General features: G+C 35.8%; 1 protein-coding gene across 1 annotated transcript in view; it reads right to left on the bottom strand.

Annotated features, from left to right (window-relative positions):
* Positions 1–23,777, bottom strand: part of LOC128994253 (general transcription factor IIF subunit 1-like) — a 41,119-nt gene extending 17,342 nt beyond the window's left edge. The window contains exons 1-6 of the mRNA XM_054418663.1: positions 23,551–23,777; positions 17,410–17,456; positions 11,890–12,024; positions 11,416–11,550; positions 7,969–8,139; positions 7,099–7,220 (exon numbers count right to left, since the gene is read on the bottom strand). Of these exons, the coding sequence (XP_054274638.1) occupies positions 7,099–7,220; positions 7,969–8,139; positions 11,416–11,550; positions 11,890–12,024; positions 17,410–17,456; positions 23,551–23,589 (649 nt within the window). The 5' untranslated portion in view covers positions 23,590–23,777. The remainder of the gene's footprint in view (positions 1–7,098; positions 7,221–7,968; positions 8,140–11,415; positions 11,551–11,889; positions 12,025–17,409; positions 17,457–23,550) is intronic.
* Between the last annotated feature and the right edge of the window lie 338 nt (positions 23,778–24,115).

Here is a 24,115-nt window from a genome sequence, read left to right as displayed (position 1 = left end):
AAGCTTGTAGAAAGGCTATATTTTTGGCAGTTACTGTACTTTTGGACGTCGTGGCACTTGGACGTCGTGCAACAACTCAAAAATTATGTTTTGGACGTCGTGGCACTGAATAAATATTATTGGACGTCGTGGCACTTGGACGTCGTGCAATGCATCCGATTCTTATGTAAACAAGCCTTGAAATCATATTAAGTGAGACTAATTCGTCAACGTTTGTGATTTATGAAAGCTATAGTGACAATAGGCGGATGGTGGCCCCACCTTCTGCACTAGCCTATCTATAAAAGCTATAATGTATATACAAAACTATAATATCTATAACTAATATTATGATGGTCAATTTATACATATCCACTGTTTTTGTATCTTGAACTGAGGTGACACATATGTCGTCAAATCGTCGTTAAAATTGGTTAAAAACTGTTTAAATATACAACTTTTAGCACGGTGTTTGTAACTAAACTAGCCCAAACTTAGATTTAAATCCATCTAATACCTGCTCTTGCTCTGGAGTGCTCTGGGGCTCAGGTCCTTCTTGGAAGTACCGTACCTAATCCTATTCATAGTTTTTGGCCAGCTTGCTGTGTCAAACACCCCATATCACCCCTTCCCTACTTCCCTCTTACCCACATAATCTTTTCAATTTACCTATAGGGAATCTTTTGGGGACAGCAGACTCAGAGCTACCCACGTTCCCTATTGTTTGTTGCGGAGGGTAAGTTTCTCATAATCACCCCAGGCCGAAAGTCCTACACTCGGATGAATGGACACAGGCAAGATGTTAAAACCCCGCAAAGATAAACCTATAGGTAGCAATCCATGCTGACTGAAAAAAAACTTAGATTTTGATTCCTGCTACGCCATAAAGTCTATACCCAAAGATCAGTGCACAGGGTTGTCAGCAGGATCTATAAACGAAATTCACACATTTTTCCCGGTTTTCCCGGTTAAAAAGTACGGAATTCCCGGTGTCTATTATACTTACTTATAAGTATACTTATAAGAACGGCACGACACAAGTTACACTTATCAGTAAATTTAAAAAAAGCAAGCCAAATTGCCCAAGGGACTACGTAAGCCCCGACCGATGAAACGGTGAACACTTCGTGACACATAATTAATTAGTGACGCACTGATGGTCGGGCGGGTAAGGGGTAGCGCGGTGGGTCATTATGGGTGCCATTTTGATAACATCCACTCATAATACTATATTTGGCTAATAATTTGTTCAGAATTATCAGAGGTTATAAATTCTATTACCTTAAACATTAATTGATCAAGCTAGTACAGTAGGCTAGACTAGTCATTTGATCAGTTTCAAACTCAAATAAAGGCCACTCTTCTTACTTGTGTGTAATAATTGTTTAATAATGCTTATAAAAGGTTACTATAAGGTTGTATTACAGAGACATACGTCACTGCCACAAAAACTATTCTCTAATGTGAATGAATGAACTGAGTGTTTATTTAGTGTGAAGCCCCGCCCACCGTCTAACGGGACATGGTGTAGGAAAAGAGAAAGTTTGCTCTAAAGCCTGGTTCACATGCCCTCCCTTACCCTTGGCGTCAGTCGCTTGCAGATTTCCATTACACAAACGTTTCTGAGTGTTAATTATTTTAAAACACTGCAAATGTTTGAATTTGACTGTGATGAGGTCTAATAAAGTTTCCTCTAATTTATAAATAGGCTTAGGCCTACAAGTATTAATCTAAGTCATTTGACAGTTTTTGTATTTATTTTTAAAAGCAATTGCAGTTATACTATTAAAAAACTACATACATCTTGACCTATAAATAATTTTTGTAAGGAGAGTCTTTTCTCTATAAGAAGTAAAAACGATCGTGGTCAAGGAATGACTGTGTTAAAACAGCACACTGTCAATTTTTACAAAAGTATTTTGACTGAAACCTGGTATTTTTTAAAGAGTTGTAGAATAAGTCGACGTCTGTGGAGTAAAGTATGGCAATAGATAAGTTTTACTTTTAGCCTACAATAAAGATTATGTTTAGGGACTAGAATCTCCAAAAGAGTGCTTTTATAAAACATGCCATAGTTTTATTTAGTAACAAAAGTGTTTGACTATGTTCCCGATGATACCAAGAGTATAGGTTCGGCAGAGTGGATTCACTGTGAACCGGCCTGCCTGGCCCTTATGCACGACGTCACTATAACTTCCTTGTAGGGGTGTCAAAAATGGATCGTAACAACCGATGTTTTGAACCTGTCTGTAACTAACCTAGTTTTTTATACTTAAATACTCATTATGCATAAACGAACACGTACTACATATCGGATCTCGAATCACGATAAATTATCGATACCCTTCCCACCCACAATAAGCAAAGCACATAAAACGATGTCTAGCAATCGTCATTTGCTCCATTGAAACACGAAAGTCGATTGGCTGACATGGTAGTGCATTGTCGCCTCCTGACCAATGAGAACTGTTGTTACATACTTTTATTGTCAACATTCACCATTCATTATAACATTACAAAATCTACATGGACTAAGGCTTATGATATTTTTCAATAAATGCATTGTGTCATAGTAGCACTTTAAACTAAACTCTTTAATCAGGTAGATAGTACTGTACAGATAAATATGGACCTACTTTTTGGCGCAATATAAAGCAAGCCTAACCATACGACGATGACGATGTTAAAGTTTAATGGTTGAATATTGCAGGGAGGAAACTGAACATTTCGACGTGTTTAGGTTATTTATTTTGTACTAAAAATAAAAATAATTGAGCGGAGCGAGCGAAGCGAGCGAAGCTATTATACGTCGACTTTTATGCATTTCGTAATACGCAAACTCCTCCTAGACGGCTGAATCAATCGTTTTCAAATTTTGCATGGTGATAAAGACCATATCGGTGAGTGCCAACATCTATATAGCGTTAAAAAAGTCTCTCAGGAATCCGTAGAAAAATGAAACTGAAAATCACATTTTTTTAACATTAGTCTTATGGGTTGCTAGGTAACCATGTTGGCTGAATTAAATAACAAGTAAAAAGTAAACAAAAGATTTGAAGTTTTAGCATGTGCTCATAATAAGCCAACTACCCACAGTATACTAGGAAATTACAAATACAGTACAAAAGGAAAAACATCACTTGTTAATATTGAGCAAAGATTATACTTAAGATTACTCGATACATTGTAGTCAAGGGTAGCAGTGCGAAGTCTAGGATCTGTTTATGACGAATACATTAAGGTATCTGCAATCCTAAAATGCTATGGGAAGGGAAGGAAACAGGTCCGTGACGTAGGAAGTAGTGAAGGAAGTAGTATAGGCAATCATAAAATGCTATGGGAATAGAGGGAAACAGGTCCGTGACGTAGGAAGTGATGAAGGAAGTAGTAAATGCGAGCAGTCCGGAGTGTGGGGACTGTTTATGACGATAGGATTAGGGTATCAGCAATCCTAAAATGCTATGGGAAGGGAGGAAAACAGGTCCGCGACGTAGGAAGTGGTGAAGGAAGTAGTCAAGGCGAGTAGTCCGGAGTGTTGGAAATGTTTATGACAATTAGATTAAGGTATCAGCAAACCTAAAATGCTACGGGAAGGGAGGAAAACAGGTCCGCGACGTAGGAAGTGATGAAGGAAGTAGTCAAGGTGAGCTGTCCGGAGTGTGGGGACTGTTTATGACGATTAGATTAAGGTATTTGCAATTCTAAAATGCTATGGAAAGGGAGGAAAATAGGTCCGCGACGTAGGAAGTGGTGAAGGAAGTAGTCTAGGCGAGTTGTCCGGAGTGTTTGAAATGTTTATGACAATTAGATTATGGTATCAGCAAACCTAAAATGCTACGGGAAGGGAGGAAAACAGGTCCGCAACGTAGGAAGTGATGAAGGAAGTAGTCAAGGTGAGCTGTCCGGAGTGTGGGAACTGTTTATGACGATTAGATTAAGGTATTTGCAATCCTAATGCTATGGGAAGGGAGGAAAACAGGTCCGCGACGTAGGAAGTGGTGAAGGAAGTAGTCAAGGCGAGGAGTAGTCCGGAGTGTGGGAACTGTTTATGACGATTAGATTAAGGTATCTGCAATCTTTAAATGCAATGGAATGGAGGGAAACAGATCCATGACGTAGGAAATTGTGTAGGATGTAGATGTGTGGATTTATGCATCTCCAATACTACGGTGCTTTCAGAGTGAACTAATGATTTTCCCAGAGCAAAGCTCGGTCCCCAGGTACTATAATCAAATGACGACACTAGCTTGAGGTTCGTGACGTATGAAGAGGTTAAGGAAGTAGTAAAGGTGAACAGTCTGGAGTATGGAAACTGTTTATGACGATTAGATTAAGGTCACAACGTTCCTAAAATGCTACGGAAAGGGAGGGAAACAGGTCCGCGATGTGGGAAGTGGCGAAGGAAGTAGTAAAGGCGAGCTGTTCGGAGTGTGGGATCTGTTTATGACGATTAGATTCAGGTATCTGCAATCTTAAAATGCTATGGGAAGAGAGGGAAACAGATCCGCGACGTAGAAACAGGTGAAAGAAGTAGTAAGGTGAGCAGTGTGGAGTGTGGGAACTGGAAACCGTTTGTAGCAGTTTTAATGTATCTGCAATGCTGAAATGCTATGAGAAGGGATGGAAGCATGCCCAAGACATAGGAAATTGTGAAAGAAGTAGTAAAGTCTAGCAGTACGGACAGTGGGGATGTTTGTTGCAATTAGATTAACGTATCTAAAATACTAAAATGCTATGGAAAGCGATGAATACAGGTCCACGACGTAAGTGGTGAAGGAAGTAGTAAAAGCTGGCAGTGCAGAGTGGGGGAACCGTTTGAGCAGATGGATAAATGAATTTGTAATACTTAAATGCTATGAGAAAGGAAGGAAACAGGCCAATGACGTAGTAAATGGTGAAGGAAGTAGTAAGGCTAACAGCGCAGAGTGTGGGAACTGTCTTTGGCAATTAAATTAATGTATCTGCAATCCTAAAATGCTATGGGAAGAGAGGGAAACAGGTCCACGACGTAGGGTGTGGTGAAGGAAGTAGTAAAGGTGAGCAGTGTTGAGTTTGGGAATGGATTAATGTATCTGCAATGCTAAAATGCTACGGGAAGAGACTGTAGACTGTAATATGTTAAAATGATTACGAAGCACAAATCGATACATATTTTCGATACATGCAATCGTTTACAATCGAAATTTACAACTGAGTTGACAACAGCTGATTTTTACTCCATAGAGGCTAAAAACGATTTTTACTCCCTAAATATTAAAAATGCTACTTTAGACCCGCAGCGCATGCATGAAAAAATACTGTTTTTACTGCAGTAAGACAAAAACAATATAATATGAACCCTTGATGACTCCGCTCAATTTTGTGGATGCCTCTGCGAACGCCACCTAGTACATCTAAATGTCTGACTTATTGATACAGACATTGTTTAGTATAATTAATTTCGTGTTGGCAGGACATTCGCGCGCCGGTTGTCTCATGAGTTGAGTCTGACATCTTGAAATGTAGATTGTGTTGTGCAATGAGCTGAAGCTAAACAATGTCACCGGCACCGTCGCTGTTTTGAACTAGATAGTTTCTATGTTGGCTATGAAAATTGTTAACCGTGATTACAAAACTAATCGTGATTACAAAACTAATACTGTAGCTATAAAGTTAATAAATGTTAAAAAAATATTTATCCCTGTCGGGTGTCCGGTGTTATCGGAATCGACTTTTGACAATCGAGTCTTGGTACCGAACCGATACCAATGTCCAAGTGGTAACCAATGGATGGTGGTATCGATGACGATAATCGATACATCCCTTTTTAGAATCGAATTGAAATTTCAATACATCGCACTCGCTGCACAGTGCACACCACTACCTATCACTATCACCATCACCCAGTGTCAGCTGTCGCTGTCAGTGAAATGGATGACGCAAGCGATGCCTAGGTTGCCGATTATTATTAGGCCTAGTATGTCAATAATGAAAGGGGTTGAGGGATTAAATAAAACTCAAACATTTTCCTTTCTTATTATTTACTTGTCAAACATCAACGAAATCGGCTTTAACCTCTACTCGACTCGAGTTGCGAGTATATTTAACTAAGTGCTTCCGGCGACCGGCGGCGTCGGCTTCCCGCGTAGGCCTATTCATGGTGGTAGGTAGTGTACATCTAACTTACCTTCTGCTTCTTCCGAACCATCGCCACTCGCCAGTAAACCGTAAATTTTGGTTTACTATAAAATCAATCAAGAAAGTATTGCAAAACGGTTTATAACTATTAAAATTACTTGAAAAAAAACTGTATTAACGATATCAATTAAATTCACGGAATAATACGATTTTCACGCATATTTCCCGGTTTTTTCACGGCTGTTAAAATTTACGCATAGTTCCCGATTTTCCCGGAATTCCCAGCCGCTGACAACCCTGAGTGCAACACTATAATATTGTGGTATAATTACCTCGTCAAGTAATCCAAATGATTTGATGTTAGGTTAAAAACCGACATGTTTCACCGTTAATACGGCATCGTCAGGGTACAAACACAATAAATAAATAACACAATCAGTGCAACAGTTCGATTTCAGAGGTAGGGTAGCCAACCAAAGACTCAAAAAATCCTCCTAACCTCAATTTGAGATAATGACCCCAACCCTCTTAGCTAGTGTTTAAGTAGTTTTCCTGAAAGTTTTAAGTTTTGTGTGAATACAGAACATTTGTTGTGTGTGTGTTTTTTATAGTGCAGTAACATAATATCTAGGCTTTTTTCGGTGGTTACAGTTGGCAACTCTGAAGATCACTCTAGTTTTAAACTTTAACCTGGCAATACTCTTCAACCTACTCTCTACAGAAGTCCTACATCAGAACTAAATATCATTGCCATGTTTGTATTAATATATTGTTATCTATTAGATCCTGGATTCTAATTTTATCAGGTAAGCTAAGTGAACTTTATTCCTTTATAATACAAAAAATCCCTTACTGTATTAAATTATAAGACTTTTGATTTGCTTACTACAGTATTAAACATAAGCTTATTATTAATATCAATTTTACTGTTGGTTTTGCAAAGTTTTACACAAGGGCTTCTACAGTTTAGGATTTCACAAAATTGTTTTTATTCTAATTTACCTTTAGACTTTTTTGAATTTCCTCGCTTTGTTTTCCCTTCCTCTTCATCCAAATCTCCGTCCTCGTCATTCCTCAACCGTTTCCGCAACATCAGAGAAAAGTAGTTAATCACCTTGTTTCGCCTGAAAAAAAATCTGTAGGTAAACACTAATCTATTAACACTAAGAAAAACCACATTAAAGTACTGTACTACTGTACTAGACAATTACTAGATTATTAGATGTTATATTGGTAAATTCTAGATATTAGATAATATTTTAAAGGAATGCTGAGTGGCAGTAAGTTTGTTTTTAAGAGGTTAGTTTTTTTATATGGTGGCAACAGTTGGCAACATTGAAGACTGTGCCAGTTTAAAATTTTAACTGACATTTCTCTTCAATCTACCCTCCAAGAAGTCATATATTAGGTCAAATATTAGTGTTATGTTATATGATCTGTTAGCCTCTGGACCCTACCGAGTTAAACTAGATGAACTATCCTCTTTTTCAAAACAATTCCTAGATTTTGTATGTGTTGTCTTTGATTGTAACTTAACAAAACTAGCAATAGTTACACTTATTGCAGAGAGGTAAGGTACAAAGGAAACATTCAATGTTAAGTGGTGTCTAGCACTAGTCGCTGGTGTCTAGGGCAAAGTCTAACACCTCTCCCTTGCACTCAAGCACTGCAATGCTCACGGTGGAGGAAGACGCTGTACACTGTGCAATAGGAATTTCCACACCGCCACTCTGGCTCTTCCTTATATATTTCCCGCACAACATACTACAGCTGAAAGCGCATGGTCGTCCCATACATGTTTTCCTCTGCACCTTACTTCTCTGTACACTTATTAAATTATATTTAAAGCATTATCGATCTTAACACAATTACCTTCCAAACTCTTGTTCAGCCTCCTCTGCCGAGAGTGACTTGTACCTGTTGATGGGTTGGAAGTTGTACCATTCACACAGAGGGTAGGCGTCGATGGCTCCGTCTGCAGCGTGCGTGAACACATAGTAAGCTGCGTTCTCCCCCACTCCACCTTCACGGATACCTTTGAATCTGGAAACAACAGATCAGTGTTTGTATGACTAAATGGGCTAACTGTATATATTATTTTTTACATAGACGTTAGATTTAGATTTTTGTTATGTGAAAAAAGCATAGGTACTCAATAGAACCAGAGTCATCAACAAAATACAGTATATCAAATAGAAAATTATACATTTAACCAACAGAGTGATATCAATAAGTTATATATCAATACAATTACAATGTCGCGTATACAAATCACAACATATCATTGTTCAATGTGTAAAATGTAGCAGAGTAAATTACAGTGTTCACCTTCAACTTAAATATTGGTTGCTGGATCAATCCCAATCCGGGCTTGAACCCTAAAGTCTCTTGTCATTAGGCTATGAATTAATGATGCTATCTAACAAAAGGTTGACATTGAATGGTAAACAAAAAAAGCCAATAATGTTAACGCAAAAATCAGGTTACTTTTAATTACAATTGGTTCCTCCAGAAATTGTATAAGGTTAAAGAAATGCTTTATGTTTAACAGAAAGGTACAACCTAAACAAATTTTAGATTAAACCTTGGACAGTTAATACACTTAGGCATCCCATCCCCATATCCCCATGTTAAAGTTGTCGGTAGTTTTTAAATCAAAATTGTCGTAGTTTCTGTAAATCACAGATTGCGCTAGGGGTCTGCGGTGCACCGAAAAAGTCGGTACGGTACGGTACAAGCTTAATTACCGTCATCGGTTCGGTACAGCATTTTACACGGTACAAATTCGGTTCGGTACAGCCTATTATAATAATAAATTACTTTCAGTTTACTATCGTAGTCAACGGCAGTTTGTTCCGAGCACATAAAAGTCTTATCAGATGTTTGTTTACGATCTTCATAATTTATTACTAGCGTGATGATGCAATATAAAACCCATAAGCAGTCCCAAATCCATTAACATTTTATCACGACAATAATTGTTGTATTGAAGTATTCCAAGAACTGTTGAGTTTTATCACTTTTATTTCTTTACGACTTTCCCCAATTCTGTTTTATCATAAAAATAATAGTTTTATGATGATTGTTAATGTTATCTCTAACTTAATCAGTATTTTCGTGAATATTGAATTTGCCGCTGGCCATTGCCTACTGCCATAAAACTGTTTATGGCTACATATTAAACTTGTAACAAATCTACAATCTTATTTTATAAATTAAATATTTGTTATGGATATTTTATCTTTCTATTGACGACCATGGATATATACAAACTTTTGTCGTAATTTTAATTTCAACATCAAAATACAATATTGCACAATCGTGATATTTTAGGGCATTGACCTTTATTATGCATCCGGTATTGCTGTTTCAGAAGAGAAGCACGTTGATAAATTATAAATTGATATTCCCGTAGTTAAAAAGAATATTTTATAAACCTATAAAACAAAATCATAAAATCTTACATAAAGATAACAATAACGGAAATTGTAAAAAGGGTATAAAGATAACAACGTCATTCTTTCTCTTTGTTCTTCTATTTCTTGGGTTTCCCTTCATCACGCATTCAACAAGTTGCCATGGTTACTAATCACCCATGTCGTTATCAGCTTTTGTGACATAGCGCACAGCAGGGGGTAAAACTTGACGAAAATCGGTAAATTTTTACCTATTATTTAATTACCAATGAATGTACGGTACTACTTTATTGGTATTTGGTATTGTATTAATAATCGGTCCAAATGGCAGATTTTTGTCAAATTTTACACCAAATTTATTGAAATTTCAAGGTGAATATTAATAAAACAATTATTACCAAATATTTGTATTCATTTAAAAGATTGATTTGTGGTATTGGGTTCCCCACTGAGTGCAGCCGAGCGGCACTAATGAGGGTCGGACCTTCTTGGGGGTGAACAATAGACGGCTTATCAGACCCTCCCCTCCCCCGTGGTCTGGAGAAAGCATGTAAACAAACTATTGCACAAGCGTGCGTGACTTGACATTGAGCTGCTTCAACTATAATTTTGTCAAATGAACTGTGATGTTTCAAAATCAAAAACAATAATTTGGGACCATACTGCTTAACAATAATGGACTGCAATTATTGTTGAACATACAATCCATTTTTAACAAACTAAGATTATACGATTCAAATACAATTATAAAAATTATCTTGGTATTTTACTTGGGGTAATGAAGTTATGTAGGCTAGTGTAATTCTCGGTTCATCAAGGTTCTACTGAATTATGTTTGGCAGTGAATAAGTGTAGAATGCAATTTATAAATTCAGGGATACACACCTTTTACACAGTTATAAAGTCTAATTGCCCAACATCAAATCTTACTCTGTGATAATCCAAATTTTAGTTTCAGAAAAAAACTTTGCAAGAATTGTATCCATCTTATAACTTAACTAGTTTTGAAGCTGATAAAAAAAAATGGTCTTTGCCATTACTTCATCATAACCTCCAGTTTTTCATTGTCATCTGCTGTGAACAGCTGGCAAAACTACACTGTCTTCTACTGAATGATTTTATATGTTTTTAAAATAAAAAATAAAACAACTAGACATTGTGTTGGTTGGAAATCATTTATCAGTTTTGTGAAATTATCTTGTCAATAAATGTTTCAAACATGTTTATTCATAAAAACTCTCATCCTATTTTTAAACTACTTTATCATGGCTATTCAAAGTATCTCAGAGTAAAATAGGTAAAGCCTTTATCTCAACTGTGATTTTTCTTGACACAATCCTCGTAGTAGTAAAAGGTTTTGTTTTAATAATATGTGGTACAGTAATTGTTGTTAGAAAACCATGAATGTAGGATACTATCCATTTTCATAGTAATGTCTATGTATTAAAGTTAAAAATAATGGTTTGGATACAGTTCTGAGAAGAAAACCGCAAAAATACGGGTAGCCGCGTACCGTACCGATTTTGTACCGAGAACCGAGGTACAAAATATTGTACCGTACCGAACCGTACCGACCTTAAATTTTCTGTACCGCAGACCCCTAGATTGCGCTGATGCAAATTACTGTTTTCTGTTGAATACACAAACTTCAAGTCAACTGATGGAACAAGGTGAGCTAAAGCAACTGTTATGACCCATCAACTATGTCAGCAAAAAAAAAAAAAAAATAAGGTAGAAATAGAATTTTAGACATCAGCGCATTCTGTGACTGGCTCACACAACTATGTTTTTTTTTAATACAAATTTGGCAACAACTGATCCGTATAGATGGGATGTCTACTTCAGTATCCAATAGCCAATGATTAAACCCTATCCAAATAGTCAACGCAATGAGAATACTCACTTCTTTCCAGTTTTGCCTCCAGCTTTGAGTATCCATGGCTGATCTTCTGGTTTATACTTTTTGCTAACGATACCAAATTTCTTACGCCGAGCCTCTTCCTTAGCCTCTCTGCCATATTCACTACCAGCACCAAATCTGAAATGTTGAAGCATAAGTATTGGTATCTACCTAGTGTCAACAAAATCAATCAAACCCAAAGATGGCAGACAACAAGACAACAAATGAAATTAAACATTTATGTACTTTTCTGAATATTTCTAAAAGTGTTGAAGCCTTGTGATAGTTTTTAAAACGTTCAATATGGTTTTTACAGCGTTCCATAACAAAAATTAATCAAGATCTTCTCTTCTATAAAAATAAAAACTTACTAACATTTGGTCCCTGGTCTCTTCACATTTAAACAATTTTTAGCTTACTAGGATTATTTTGAAGTTCACCCTCTATATTAAAAAAGGAAAAAAATACAAATCTTACTTTGGCATGTCATCATCAGGTCTTGCAAATTCCTTTGCATTGTTCTCCCTTTCCATCTTCACTGGACCCCATTTTGCAAAGTCTACGTTGAGAACTGAGTTGAACCTCATAACGTGATGTCTCTTCCTAGAGGCCCTACAAATACTTGTACATTATAGATATTAAACGTCATCGATCAACATATTATTTAGGCTGTAAACGATATTAGATTACTTAGTATCATATTAAATAACTGTTCAATTGACTTGAACCATTGACTATATGGTTAAACATTACAGAAAACAGGTGCTCCTAAAAATGATTTGTCTAGATTTAAGTGTAACTAGTGAACCTGTGCGGCTCAATGCCCCGCAAAATAACATAGGAATTTAGAAAACAAACTCATCGTGTTATATATTGACTTGACGTCGAAAATTAAATACAGTAATAATAAAGCTTTAGAAGGAAAGCAGTCCAGTTATTTTCTAGCTGTATGTGTATTTTTTTTTTTTTTTTGTAAATTAATAAGTGCTCAAGTTCAAGTGTGTTCCTAGTTATTTTTTAAAGATTTTTAAAACACATTTAACAAAACATTTTATCATATCAAACCAATAGGCCTATGAAGCATATTTTGAAGGCCTTACAATGCTGTTTGGAGAATATACTTTTAAATATAAACACTAAAAAAACAATATTTTTATCACAAAAGCACTTCCACGAATACTACGATTTTAGTCTTAAAGTTACCTTCAGGAAGATTACCCTGGTCGGAATTCTCCGTAATGAATATGCGTATCCTATTAAAAGATGTAGCCTTACTTAAAACAACATACAATACAGTTGCTCATGACTGAAATTGATCTGGGTAAGAACAGTGCCGATCTTTAATTAAAGGGCTTGTGCTGCAAATGCCAAAGATAACATAAATTAGCATCTTTCCATTTTAAAAGGTAACTTAAGTTTGTTTCAGATGGGCACATTCTTATCCTCGAAATCAAAATATCTCCCCACTCACTTGTCCCAGTTAAGACTTTACATTCTATTAAGTTGTTAACCATTCTGATCACATGAAGCCTTGTGCCATTAATGAGGCCTTTTTGATGTATTAATATTCCACATCAATAAAACCACTGCCCCCTTTTATTAGTCTAATCTGTGTCTTGGCAATCCACTGACCTCTATATTTAAAAACTCAGTTGGATTTTCTAGATGGGTGTCTCCGCCTTCGTCCGTTTTCGAGGGCCCACTCTTCTTCCCCTTGGCATACTGACAGTTAATTACCTAACTTGTCAAGTTCATGTACTAATTCATTAATACCGTTAGTTTATAAAGAAAATTAGATAAAAGTTACTTGGCTCGGTGCTTTCATAACTGCAAACTCAAAATACACCCAGAAGTAAAAAAGACTCAAGTTATTGGTAAAAAAAAAAAACTATGTGTAACAACATTATTCACATGAAGTAGATGATTTGTTTGATTTGTCAATCAGCTGTTTTGTTTAAAATGATTTAATAATGTCAAAGATTTGTGATTTTAAATACATAAATTATTATAGTAAAGTTTTCTAAATCATGGTAACTTATTCTCAACTAAATTTTACTATTCCCAGCATTAAAATAAAGTAGGGCGTATTAAGATCCATTATGGGTAGACTTCAAGGTACACAATCCTTGATCCTTGATTGAAATGTAGTATATAATATAAATTCAAATTTATTTTAAAAAAATTGAAATCTTACTACACATTGTAGTCTGCTGTAGAACAAAGAATAATATTACATTAAATTTTGCAAGTTTGATTAAACCTAATTATGATAGTTGTTATATAGGTGGTTTCTTATAATATTAATAGAAAATTTTATGGCTGTTAAAGATATTAAATATAGCACTTGATTTTCCAACTTGAATTTCTTCCAAAATTTCTCAACTTGTTGAGGAATTGTTCCTCTTGATCCAATGAGTAGTCCATATACTTCGAATTTTGATATTTTATATTTCTCTGAATAATATGGGATAGTTTTCTTGTAAATATTTACTTTTTCTTCATGGACTTCCTGTGGCTGATTTTCATTTGTTTCAAGACGAACTGTTGGGTCTATAATGAGACCGAAATCTTTCTCCTTGTCTATAACAATGATGTCACTCCGCCTCACAGAGCCCTCTTCTTCTATAGCCGTGACCTCTTCATAGACCTCGTAACTTTTCTTTCTGAATTGATCAGCTATGATTTTTCTGATGGTATGGTGGCGGGTATTTCGTAGAAGACTACTAAATGGGCACTTTCCAAGGACGTGGGCAAGAGTTTCAAGAGTAAATTTCTCAGATACAGGACAATGCCTGCACTGGTTCCCGTCCCTGGATCTCCCATGAAGACTTCTAAGAGGAATAACATCTCCGACCATTTTCAAGTATTGTTTGAACTCAGCTTCTGTGAGGCCACAACCTCTAGCCAAATTTTTATTGATCTTGTTACATTCTTTGAAAAGAACCACCCCATTCCCTTTGTATGGAAGTTTACACCAATTTTTATACTCTAAGTCTCGTAAGGTTTCTCGCAGTATCTTGGGTTTTGATTCAATAAATTCAATACTTAAATTCAATTTTTCCAGACAAAACCTAATTTCTTCGTCAAATTGACGAATATTAAGTAAGTAGGGGTTTCCCGTTTGTTTTAATACGCGACATATGTTTATATGTTGGATTGATGATTCCCACATTGATTTACATAACCCAATCCCTTTGTTTTTAGTACTTGTATAAAACATAGAATTTGGCATATCATTTGGAAGATCTAAGATTTCCTTTGTTGTTGATCTTATCACTTTATCAACATCGTCAAAGAATTTCATTGTAATTTTCTTAATTGGTGCGGTTTGAAAAGGATATATTAAAGATGGCCAAATATTATGATTCAATACATACATTTTTTGTTCAGACCTTAAAAAAGGAGAACATGTTAATTTTTCAATTTTGTTTATCAATGAACTAATTGTTTTTTCAGAGTCAAATACTATGCTTTCAGAAAAATTTACTCCTAAGTATTTAATTTTTTCATTAAATGTTATAGATTTTATTTCATTAACAGTCATAACACACAGTAATTATTATGTAGTAGACTTTGACTATTTTCAAGTAACAAACATATGTTTCTGTAAATAAAAATCATCTCCCATGTTATCCTTATGGAGAAATATGAAACTTTAAAGGGCCCTAGGGCCTCACTCTCTAATTATTTCCTTAAAAAGAAAGTTTCCTGCACAACTTCACGTTACGCTCTTTCCAATGACACCAAAAACATGACAATCGGTTCAGTAGTTTCGGAGGAGTAATTGTCACAAAAAATCTGCTTGCGTATTAAATAAGTATAGATAATAAGCATGGTCCTATTAGGGTACATTCATGGCTTTTACAGATTTATAAACTGCCCCGCTCTTCTGTTATGGTATTTAACCATCCTAATAGGCCTATTATTTGTAATGCCTCAACATTTACCACTAAAAATTAGTACTGCAGACCAGCACCTACGATACCTAGGCCTATTGGGAATCTGGTCCTAAAAAGCTTTACTGGGTAGGCCTACAGTCTGTCTATTTATAAGGCATTGATTGTTGTGATTTTGGGTAAATGCCCAATTCTATTCAAACAAATCTTAGACCAAAACCTTCTCAAAAATATTTAATTGACAGTAAAGCAATTTAAAGTGAATAAGTCATATTTTTTTATCCAACCACAAGTCAGTCAACTTTCAAATAACTTTTTGTAAAAGAATAAGATAAAAAACTGAAGAAATAAGCTTAATTATTAGGTATTCAGTTTAAATACAAGAAGAATGGGTTTTTTTACAAGGCAGCCCTTTTTTTTCTTAAACTGTTTATATAGGTCAATAAGTTTTATCCAGCGAGCACATAATAATAATAATAATAGAGAGGACACGGCGTTTAACCAAATGCACTGAAAGTGTGGCCAAATCCGCCATCTTGGTCCGTCATTCAGCCTGAATCCAAGACCCGCGAGCACAGTTCGCATTAAAAACCCCGCGACAAATACACGATCATAAACAACATTAATAGTTGACCAAAAATTCTGAAATTTTGCACACTTGTAGATATGATACTGAGGAAAACGATGGTGTTAATATAAATGTATTAGTTATGATAGTAATTGATTTATAAATATTTGTATTACTTATGTAGTTTAATTTTTCACATTCAGACATGAAAAAGTTGTATTGCGAGGAAATTTTTTATTTTTTGGTCAGAGTAATTTCGTCAGCGGGAAAGTTGTGGATAAATAACCAAATTTAACTATCCGATTCACCAAAAATTTTTATCCTGCGTGGTTTTCTAAAAATATCAGGTACAAAAGGGGTCCATTGCCGCTGCTCCGCGCCACGCCCGCTGCCCTGCCGGGCCGTCGTCAATACATTTAGCGTGCAGTGTTTTAATGTTTTATTTATACTGTTGTACTGTAATATTGTATATATTAAAGACATTTTCAAGTACAGAAAGAATTACAATAACTTAAGATTTATAAATCTCTTATTTGATTCTAGACTCAAAAGAATTATTATTATTTTCTTCATAAATTATTCAATTATTTTTTTATAAATAATTTACTTCGTAACGTGTAACACTACTTAAATTAAGACCAGCTTTAATTTCTATTATAGTTTACTCTTTTTTTTATCCGTCCAGAGTACATGCTGGTTATTGTTATTTTAATTTATCATTAAAATAGAGTAATTATGTTTGTGTTTATTGGTAATCCGGAGGCTAACATCAACCTAAACGATTCTTAAACCATTACTTTGGAAATAGCCAAGTAAACTCTGATTAAACGAATTTGTGCTTGTCTAATCAGTTAGGAATAATTCATTATAGGAACTTGAGGGTAAAGGTTTTCATTAGATAAATTTTATGTCGGCAATAATACAGTAAAAACAATCGATTTATTACAAGATATTTCCAACAATATACTAATATGACAATGTACTTCCAGAAAAACCTAAGTAATTTTTATACAAAAGTATTTTTACATTCAAACAAAGCCTATGTAAACAACACTGACAAGAAGCATAGCAGACGACCAGCGCGATGCAGACGTCGGGACTAGGCTAGCGCCGCCATCTTTGTCCGTTTCGTCGGCTAGTCAGACTGCCACGCTCCTGCGCTCCGAGTAGCGCTTCTATTTTGTTATGTGTTCGCTGGTTTTATCAAATATTTATTTAATTTTTTTTTGTTATTTTATAATTTTAAATAAATGCCCATAAAGTTGCATGAGAATCTTTACAATAGTTTTAACCAACTACTAGTTGAATAGGTCCAAGTTACATAGAAAATTATACCAACTCCTAACTAGGCCATGTTATTAGCCTATTAAACCAGTGAGCAATTGAATGAACAAGAATAGTGCTTTTATATAGGTATTACATTAAAATGTATAGTGTAAAATAAACAGAGTAAATAATCAGGCCCTAAGTTAATTATAATATTTGCTTGTTACCATTGACTAGGTGTAGGCTATAGTAAATGTTGTTACTTACTTCGGAACCCGTATAGAGAACTCCTGTGCCGGCGTTGCTTGAGATGACTAAAACAGAAAATAAGGGCTCAATGATAGGTGCAACCCAGGGCTAGAGATATACAAGGGCTAGGCCACGCGAGCTCAGAAAGTGATGCCAGGTGGCTCCCCACCACTCCGCCGCTGTGACGTCACAGCAGTACCTCGGGCTCCTGGTACCATATATCTTAGCCTATGTGAGCGCTGGTATTGCCGCACATTTAATGTCGAATAAGCACTATGTTGGACATTTTTTATTAGGTATTACTGTATTTTATAAAAGTAATTGATTTTCAAATAGGATTACGTATAAAATCAATTTTAATAAATAAAAAAATAACTTTAGTAGATGTTTAAGGATGGGAGTAGGCTGTAAAGCGATGGCTAAGAATACTGTACTTATTGATACAATAAATTAAGTTACTAAAGGAGTGAGCCAGCCCTTGTATATCTCTAGCCCTGGGTGCATCCTGAGCTTAAAGCCTTATTTGGCCTCATTTTACAACTAAAAATCATGATTTTTCAGCTATTATTTTATTAGTTAACCTATAATAAGGTAATTATATCGATCACATACCGGTACGTCACGCTACAATAATTTTTTTCTAATTTTGTTTGCCAAATAACGTCTTGAATACAAAAATGATTGTCATTTTCCCTGGAAAAGTAGGCCTATCGTTTTCCCGGAAAAGCGGAAATATGTCATGTGGATACTCAAATTAACCAGTAGAGCAAGCTGAACAAGTAGCCTATTGCAAGAATTTTCAAGATCCGATGGATATTAACGGAGATTTGGCTGGAAAAGTGAGTTAGCGCCAAAATGACCAAAACTAGGTTAAAAGGTTATATTGGGATAGGTTAGATTACGTTGGGTTGGATTAGAGGGGTTAGGTTAGGTTAGATTTGTTAAATTGGGTTAGGTTAGGTTAAATATTACGTTGAGTTGGTCTTTAACCCTAGCGCTGGCAAACGCCGGATATACGGCGCAAACGGTCGCGGCCGAAATGGCGACGCCGGATATACGGCGCCAATGCCGGTGTTACGGTAGGCCTATAAATAATTTTTTTTTTTTTAGTTTTGTTAAATTTTTTGGGCTAGGTACTGTTGTAATAAATAAGTTAAATAATACAAACCAGAGTACCCTGGAATTATATATTGTATAAGGTGTACGGTTTTGTACATGACCTCCGGGTTGGGTGATTATTTGGTACTAGCGCGGGGGTACGATCGACATAGTAATAGAGCTATCAAACAAAATAATCTATATAACTATATAAATATTTTTGGAATCAGCACAAAATTTACCACAACTTTACAATTTACCTTATGATGCTAAGTCTTACATGCACTTAGCTAGCCTATACGACGGAATATAAAAACATTTTATAAAAAAAATAATAATGCCCACAATTTGGAAAAACTAAAAAAAAAATTTTTTGTGGTAACCATGTAAATCACCTATATTATTGTTCTTTGTCTTGTTCTGGACAAAATGATATATAACAATCCATAGTTATGTTGCTATTTCTAATTTTTATGATGGTTTAAAAATGATATTACATAATCAATAATATCCCTATGCCAGTACAGCGTTACACTATTGCCAGCTCTAGGGTTGGGACCGCGTCTCTTTGTCCCTTCGTCTCGTTGTCCCTCCGTCTACTTGTACCTCGAGGCCTAGGGACAACTAGTCGTAGGTACAACTAGACGTAGGTACAAGTAGACGGTGGCTCACCCGACTAGTTGTACCTGTAGATTTTTAGGAGGTACAACTAGACGTAGGTACAAGTAGACGTAGGTACAACTAGACGTGTATCCCACCGACAAGTAGTATCACCTAGCTTGTACGGATGCGACCAGTTGTCCCTACGACTAGTAGTCCCTACGACTAGTAGTCTCTACGACTAGTGGTCCCTCCGTCTAGTAGTCCCTACGTCTAGTTGTACCTACGCGTATTTTGCGTCCTTATAGTCTAGTTGTATCTATCCTTCAATTCGTTACCCTGTTTAATTGATTACTGCACGAGTACTTTTTAATAATACCCTTAATTAAATCAGGAACTGCAGTGTTTCGAGTCGATTGAGTATGATTGGCAAATATTTTTCACCGCAATACGATGTTTTAACGTTTGCATACTTTGTAATTTAAAGCAAAACTAAGTCCAAGTATAGATATTTTTGGTGTGGAACCATAAGAAGGCTAAATTAAATTATTTGTAATAATCAAGCGATCTGTTAACCATTCCATCCGTTTGGATTTGTTTCCGAGTTGTACATTAATTTCTTATGAAATTAGTATTCAGAACTTTGAAATGTTAACTTTAAATAAGGGACCGAGCATCATGCCAGATTAGATTGGATTAATTGGATTCATAATATTAGGTATTTCGATTGCAAAGCAATATAAAGGAAACTCACGTTAAATTCACAAATTTTGGCGGTTATTAGTTAAGTTTCAATGGAATTTCAATTTATGATTATGAACAATTTTAACATGGCAACCATAACACATTAATTTATTTACTGCAACACATAAGATTAGTTTTACTAAGAACTAATAAGCGCGCGCAAAAAAAGTCATATCTGGGTTATTTTTTTAAATGGTATTTCAATACTGAGCTTTAATTACGTTTGCATAGAAGGTAATTGAGATGTTTTTTTTTAGAAAAGTTAGTAGTTAAGTGTGAAATAAACTAATTTGTCAAAGTATATGCATCAACTACCAAACTACGCCAGTTTACGTAATATACATAAGAATAACATATAAATTTTTAATTTGAACTTGTTGTAATATTCTCTGTGACTAATACCGTACAAAAACACTTTATTACTCAATTACTTGTTTTTGTAAACTCTGAATTTATTTATTTAAGATAATTGTTTAAAGTTGTTGTTTAAGCTAGTTAATGTTAGTTTTCTATAGAAAGGTAGAGTTTAAGTGGAAAAAACAATGATAGCAGATCTTGACAAGAAATAAGGAAAACCAAAGTGTAACATGGATAAGGACTGACCAAGGGACACAAGTACGTTGTTGTCAAGAACAGGGGTTTCTCAATGAGCTGCAGACAAGCCAAATTTTCCTGGCTTTGGAGCAAGTTGTTTATAATAAATTGTTGTAAGATTGTATGATTTTTAAAGGAATAAAAAAAATCTCTTAAACCGGTGACAAGTTGAAGGGGAGATACAACTAGCCGCAGGTACAACTAGACGTAGGTACAAGTAGGCGTAGGTACAACTAGTCGTAGGTACAAGTAGTCGTAGGTACAAGTAGTCGTAGGTACAAGTAGTCGTAGGTACAAGTAGACGCAGACGTATGAGGTACAAGTAGACGCAGACGTATGAGGTACAAATAGACGGTGACGTTCCCGACTAGTTGTACCTGTAGATTTTTAAGAGGTACAACTAGACGTAGAGACAACTAGACGTAGAGACAACTAGACGTAGAGACAACTAGACGTCCGCACCATCGTCAAGTTGTCTCTACAGCTTTGGACGGGGTACAACTAGACGCCTGTCACCAAAATGCAGCAGGTACAACTAGACGCCGGTACAAGTAGACATCGCCCCCTAGGGTTAAAAAAAATAGGTGGGATTAGGTTCGGTTATGTTAGGTAAGGTTACTAACAATACCCATTTTATTGATAACCTATCCTAACCCAGCCTTAATTCTAACCTAACCCAACCTAATCTAACTTTATCCATATTAACCTAACCTAGTTTTGGTCAATTTGGCTCTCGATTTTCCGACGCTTTTCCGGCCTCTCTGTTTCCGGAGGAGGAGGAGGTATCTTTATATTTATATCCATCTTGAAAGACTTACGTCACAAACATCTTCCATCCTTGGCTCATCTCTGAGAAGGTAACATTTCCTGTGCACTGATGTTTATTGACGGTCACACCTCACATATCATTAATCCAAAGTCATCGCACCTAGGGCCTAACTTATTTACAGCCTTTGGATGTGGCTGTATTTAAACCCCTAAGGGACGTATGAAAAAAACTGTAAACCAGTGGCGTAAACTAGTTTCAACTTAACCTAACTTCGGTAATGGTTACTTAAGTTAGCGTCTCGGACTTCAATGACAGAAGTAGCCTAGGCCTAGGTCAATTAACCTAAGTTGTAACCGGTCTAAACCAACGAGCACATAATATAGAGAGGACACGCTTCTAAAGCGATGTACACCGGAGTGTCGCCAGTCCAGAGCGCCGCGACCCAGCCAAGATGGCGGTCGAAAGCATGAATCACCACACTAGCGAGCGTCGAACTACGCGGTGGTGCAATCCGACAATCCACTGTAACGCACAAACAGACATGCAGTATTTGTTGTAAATCTTATATTTTTAAACAATTATAGCCGTAGTAAGGTATAATCTGTAGAGTTGAATGATGATAGTTGACATATTTTGGATTGATTTCGTTTTATTTAGTTATTTAGCTTAGTTTCAACAGTGAATTATTTAAGTTAAGATAAACTAATGCCGCAAAATTGTGGTTTTTAGGAAACCAAACTTGTTTTTTAGGAATAACATCAATATAGACGGCAGAAATATTCCCAACGACATAAATGTACTAAAGAAAATGACCACTACTGTTATGGTACAGTTTATAGGGATGCCACTTTTTTCTGGGGACCATTGTTTTCAAAAAGAAGTCGACCAAAATCACCACAGTTTACTACTCAAAAATATATGCAAGAAATATTTTACTGCAAGATTAGGCTACATCATTTTGAGGAATTTAATGATGAGATCCATACAAGGAATCTCAATGATCCCTATCGCTCAGGGTGGTATGGGAAAGAGAGTCGTGCTGTTAGGCTTTTGGACACATAATGTGTATGGACGAGGATTGAAAGTGGCTGAAGCCAAAAAAGAAAGAAGGTTTTCACGGGGAATAAGTCCCAGACTTAACCAGGAGTGGTGGTGGGAACGAGGAGTTTCCTACAAACATTTACTGACTTGGTTGAAATTAAATATTTACCTGAGTATTTCCATAATCTTTGAGTCATCATCAGAGATTATAATTGTTATTCGTTTTAAAATAACGCCTGTAATACTGAGCAATTGCCTGAATTCGAGCAACAGGTACACTAGTTGATATGAAATGTATAACAGACAAACTACGCACTACTTTGAAATAGTTTCAAGCTTTAGTATTTATTGAATATTTATAACATCATATAAAATACTGTATGTGCATTACTAACTAAATTTTGCTAACAGTGTTTAAGTACAATATAGTAACAATCCTACTTTCAAGTTGCCATGTTAGAAATATCGTTGGAAATATCCAGTGATGCCCGATCGAGACCCACACATGCCCCGCGCGGTGGCAGAAATGAGTAAATATTTAGCGTTATTCAACTCGCCCTAACTCCTAAGCTAAGGCTCCCACAAAAAAATGCTTCAAGTGAAAAAATTACCTCATTTAATGACCTTGGCATTTATAAAACTTAAAACTCGCCTGACCAAAAAATAAAAAACTTCCTCACAGAGTAACTTTTTCATGTCAAAATCTATAATTATAAAAACATCACATTAGTTATCGTTATATAATTAAAAAATAAATACTTCAGATACTAAAATAGAACTGTTAGTGGAAGAAGGACCTAGGCCTAAACTTCAACTGTGCAAAATTTGAAAATTTTATCTGCACTCTAAGGCACTTAAATCACAGTGTATTCTGTGCGTGTTCAATTAAAAGTTGTTCACTGCAGCGACCCAATTCGAGCCCCTTGACCAATTCAATATGGCGGAACTGGCGACACTAAGCAGTGTGGTATAGCCCCTCTATTTATATTATGTGCTCGTTGGTCTAAACCTGTCGTAGCCTATAGCCTAGCCACAATTTTTTTAATTTGTTAGGCCTAACTTTAGCCTTAGGCCTAATGTTGGTAACAGCTTCATTTGGCTAACTAACGACTCCACTGGCGTTGACACGACAAAAAAAGCAAAGTTAAAACCTGAATATCAAGTTGTTCAAATGGACAAAAGAATGTGAAAAACTGTGGATTTTTCATTTGCCCCAAAACGTAGGCTAGTCCTAGGCCTATACCAGGGTAGGCCTAGCCTATATAACTTATTTTATATTATCATACTGGATAGGCTAAGTTCATATTTCTTACCTGTGACGCACTCATCGAAGTTTGTTTTAAAGACGACATAACCAATGTTGTCAATCACCAAATAAAAGAATAATTATCTTATTTTAACCAGGCCTAACCTACATTCAAACGAAAACTTCTTTAGAGGTGGAGCGCTTGGTTAAACCGTTTTATCTATGGTTATGGTTGGTTAAACTCCTTATGTCTCACTCTCACGCAATCACATACTACACCATGTTAAAATTCGTACATTAGACCATTGAAATTAGTGATGGGAACAACTGATTGAAAACAACCGATTCAATCGATTGTTGGAAAACAACCGACTAGTCGGTTGTTCTCCCGGATATGATTGAAACTAGTCACTTCATACTCCCGGTCCTACGGCGACTGGAACCAGTCAACCAAATCAAATCAAATCAAATCAAAATGTCTTTATTTCGTAAAAGTAATCATTTTTACATTTTTACAAAATACAGTATCAGATTACCATAAGAATATAACTGAGTACTTGGAACTAAACGAAATTAATCCCACATGGGAGAACCCGTGCGTGGGAGTGAGTCATTCTGTACTTTAATATGAA

The sequence above is a fragment of the Macrosteles quadrilineatus genome, unplaced genomic scaffold, assembly GCF_028750875.1.
Source record: "Macrosteles quadrilineatus isolate MER2022 unplaced genomic scaffold, UCM_ALF_1.0 Scaffold_5__1_contigs__length_97177068, whole genome shotgun sequence".
NCBI lineage: Eukaryota > Metazoa > Arthropoda > Insecta > Hemiptera > Cicadellidae > Macrosteles > Macrosteles quadrilineatus.
The sequence above is the reverse complement of the archived record's forward strand: the minus strand, read 5'-3'. Positions and strand labels throughout refer to the sequence as shown.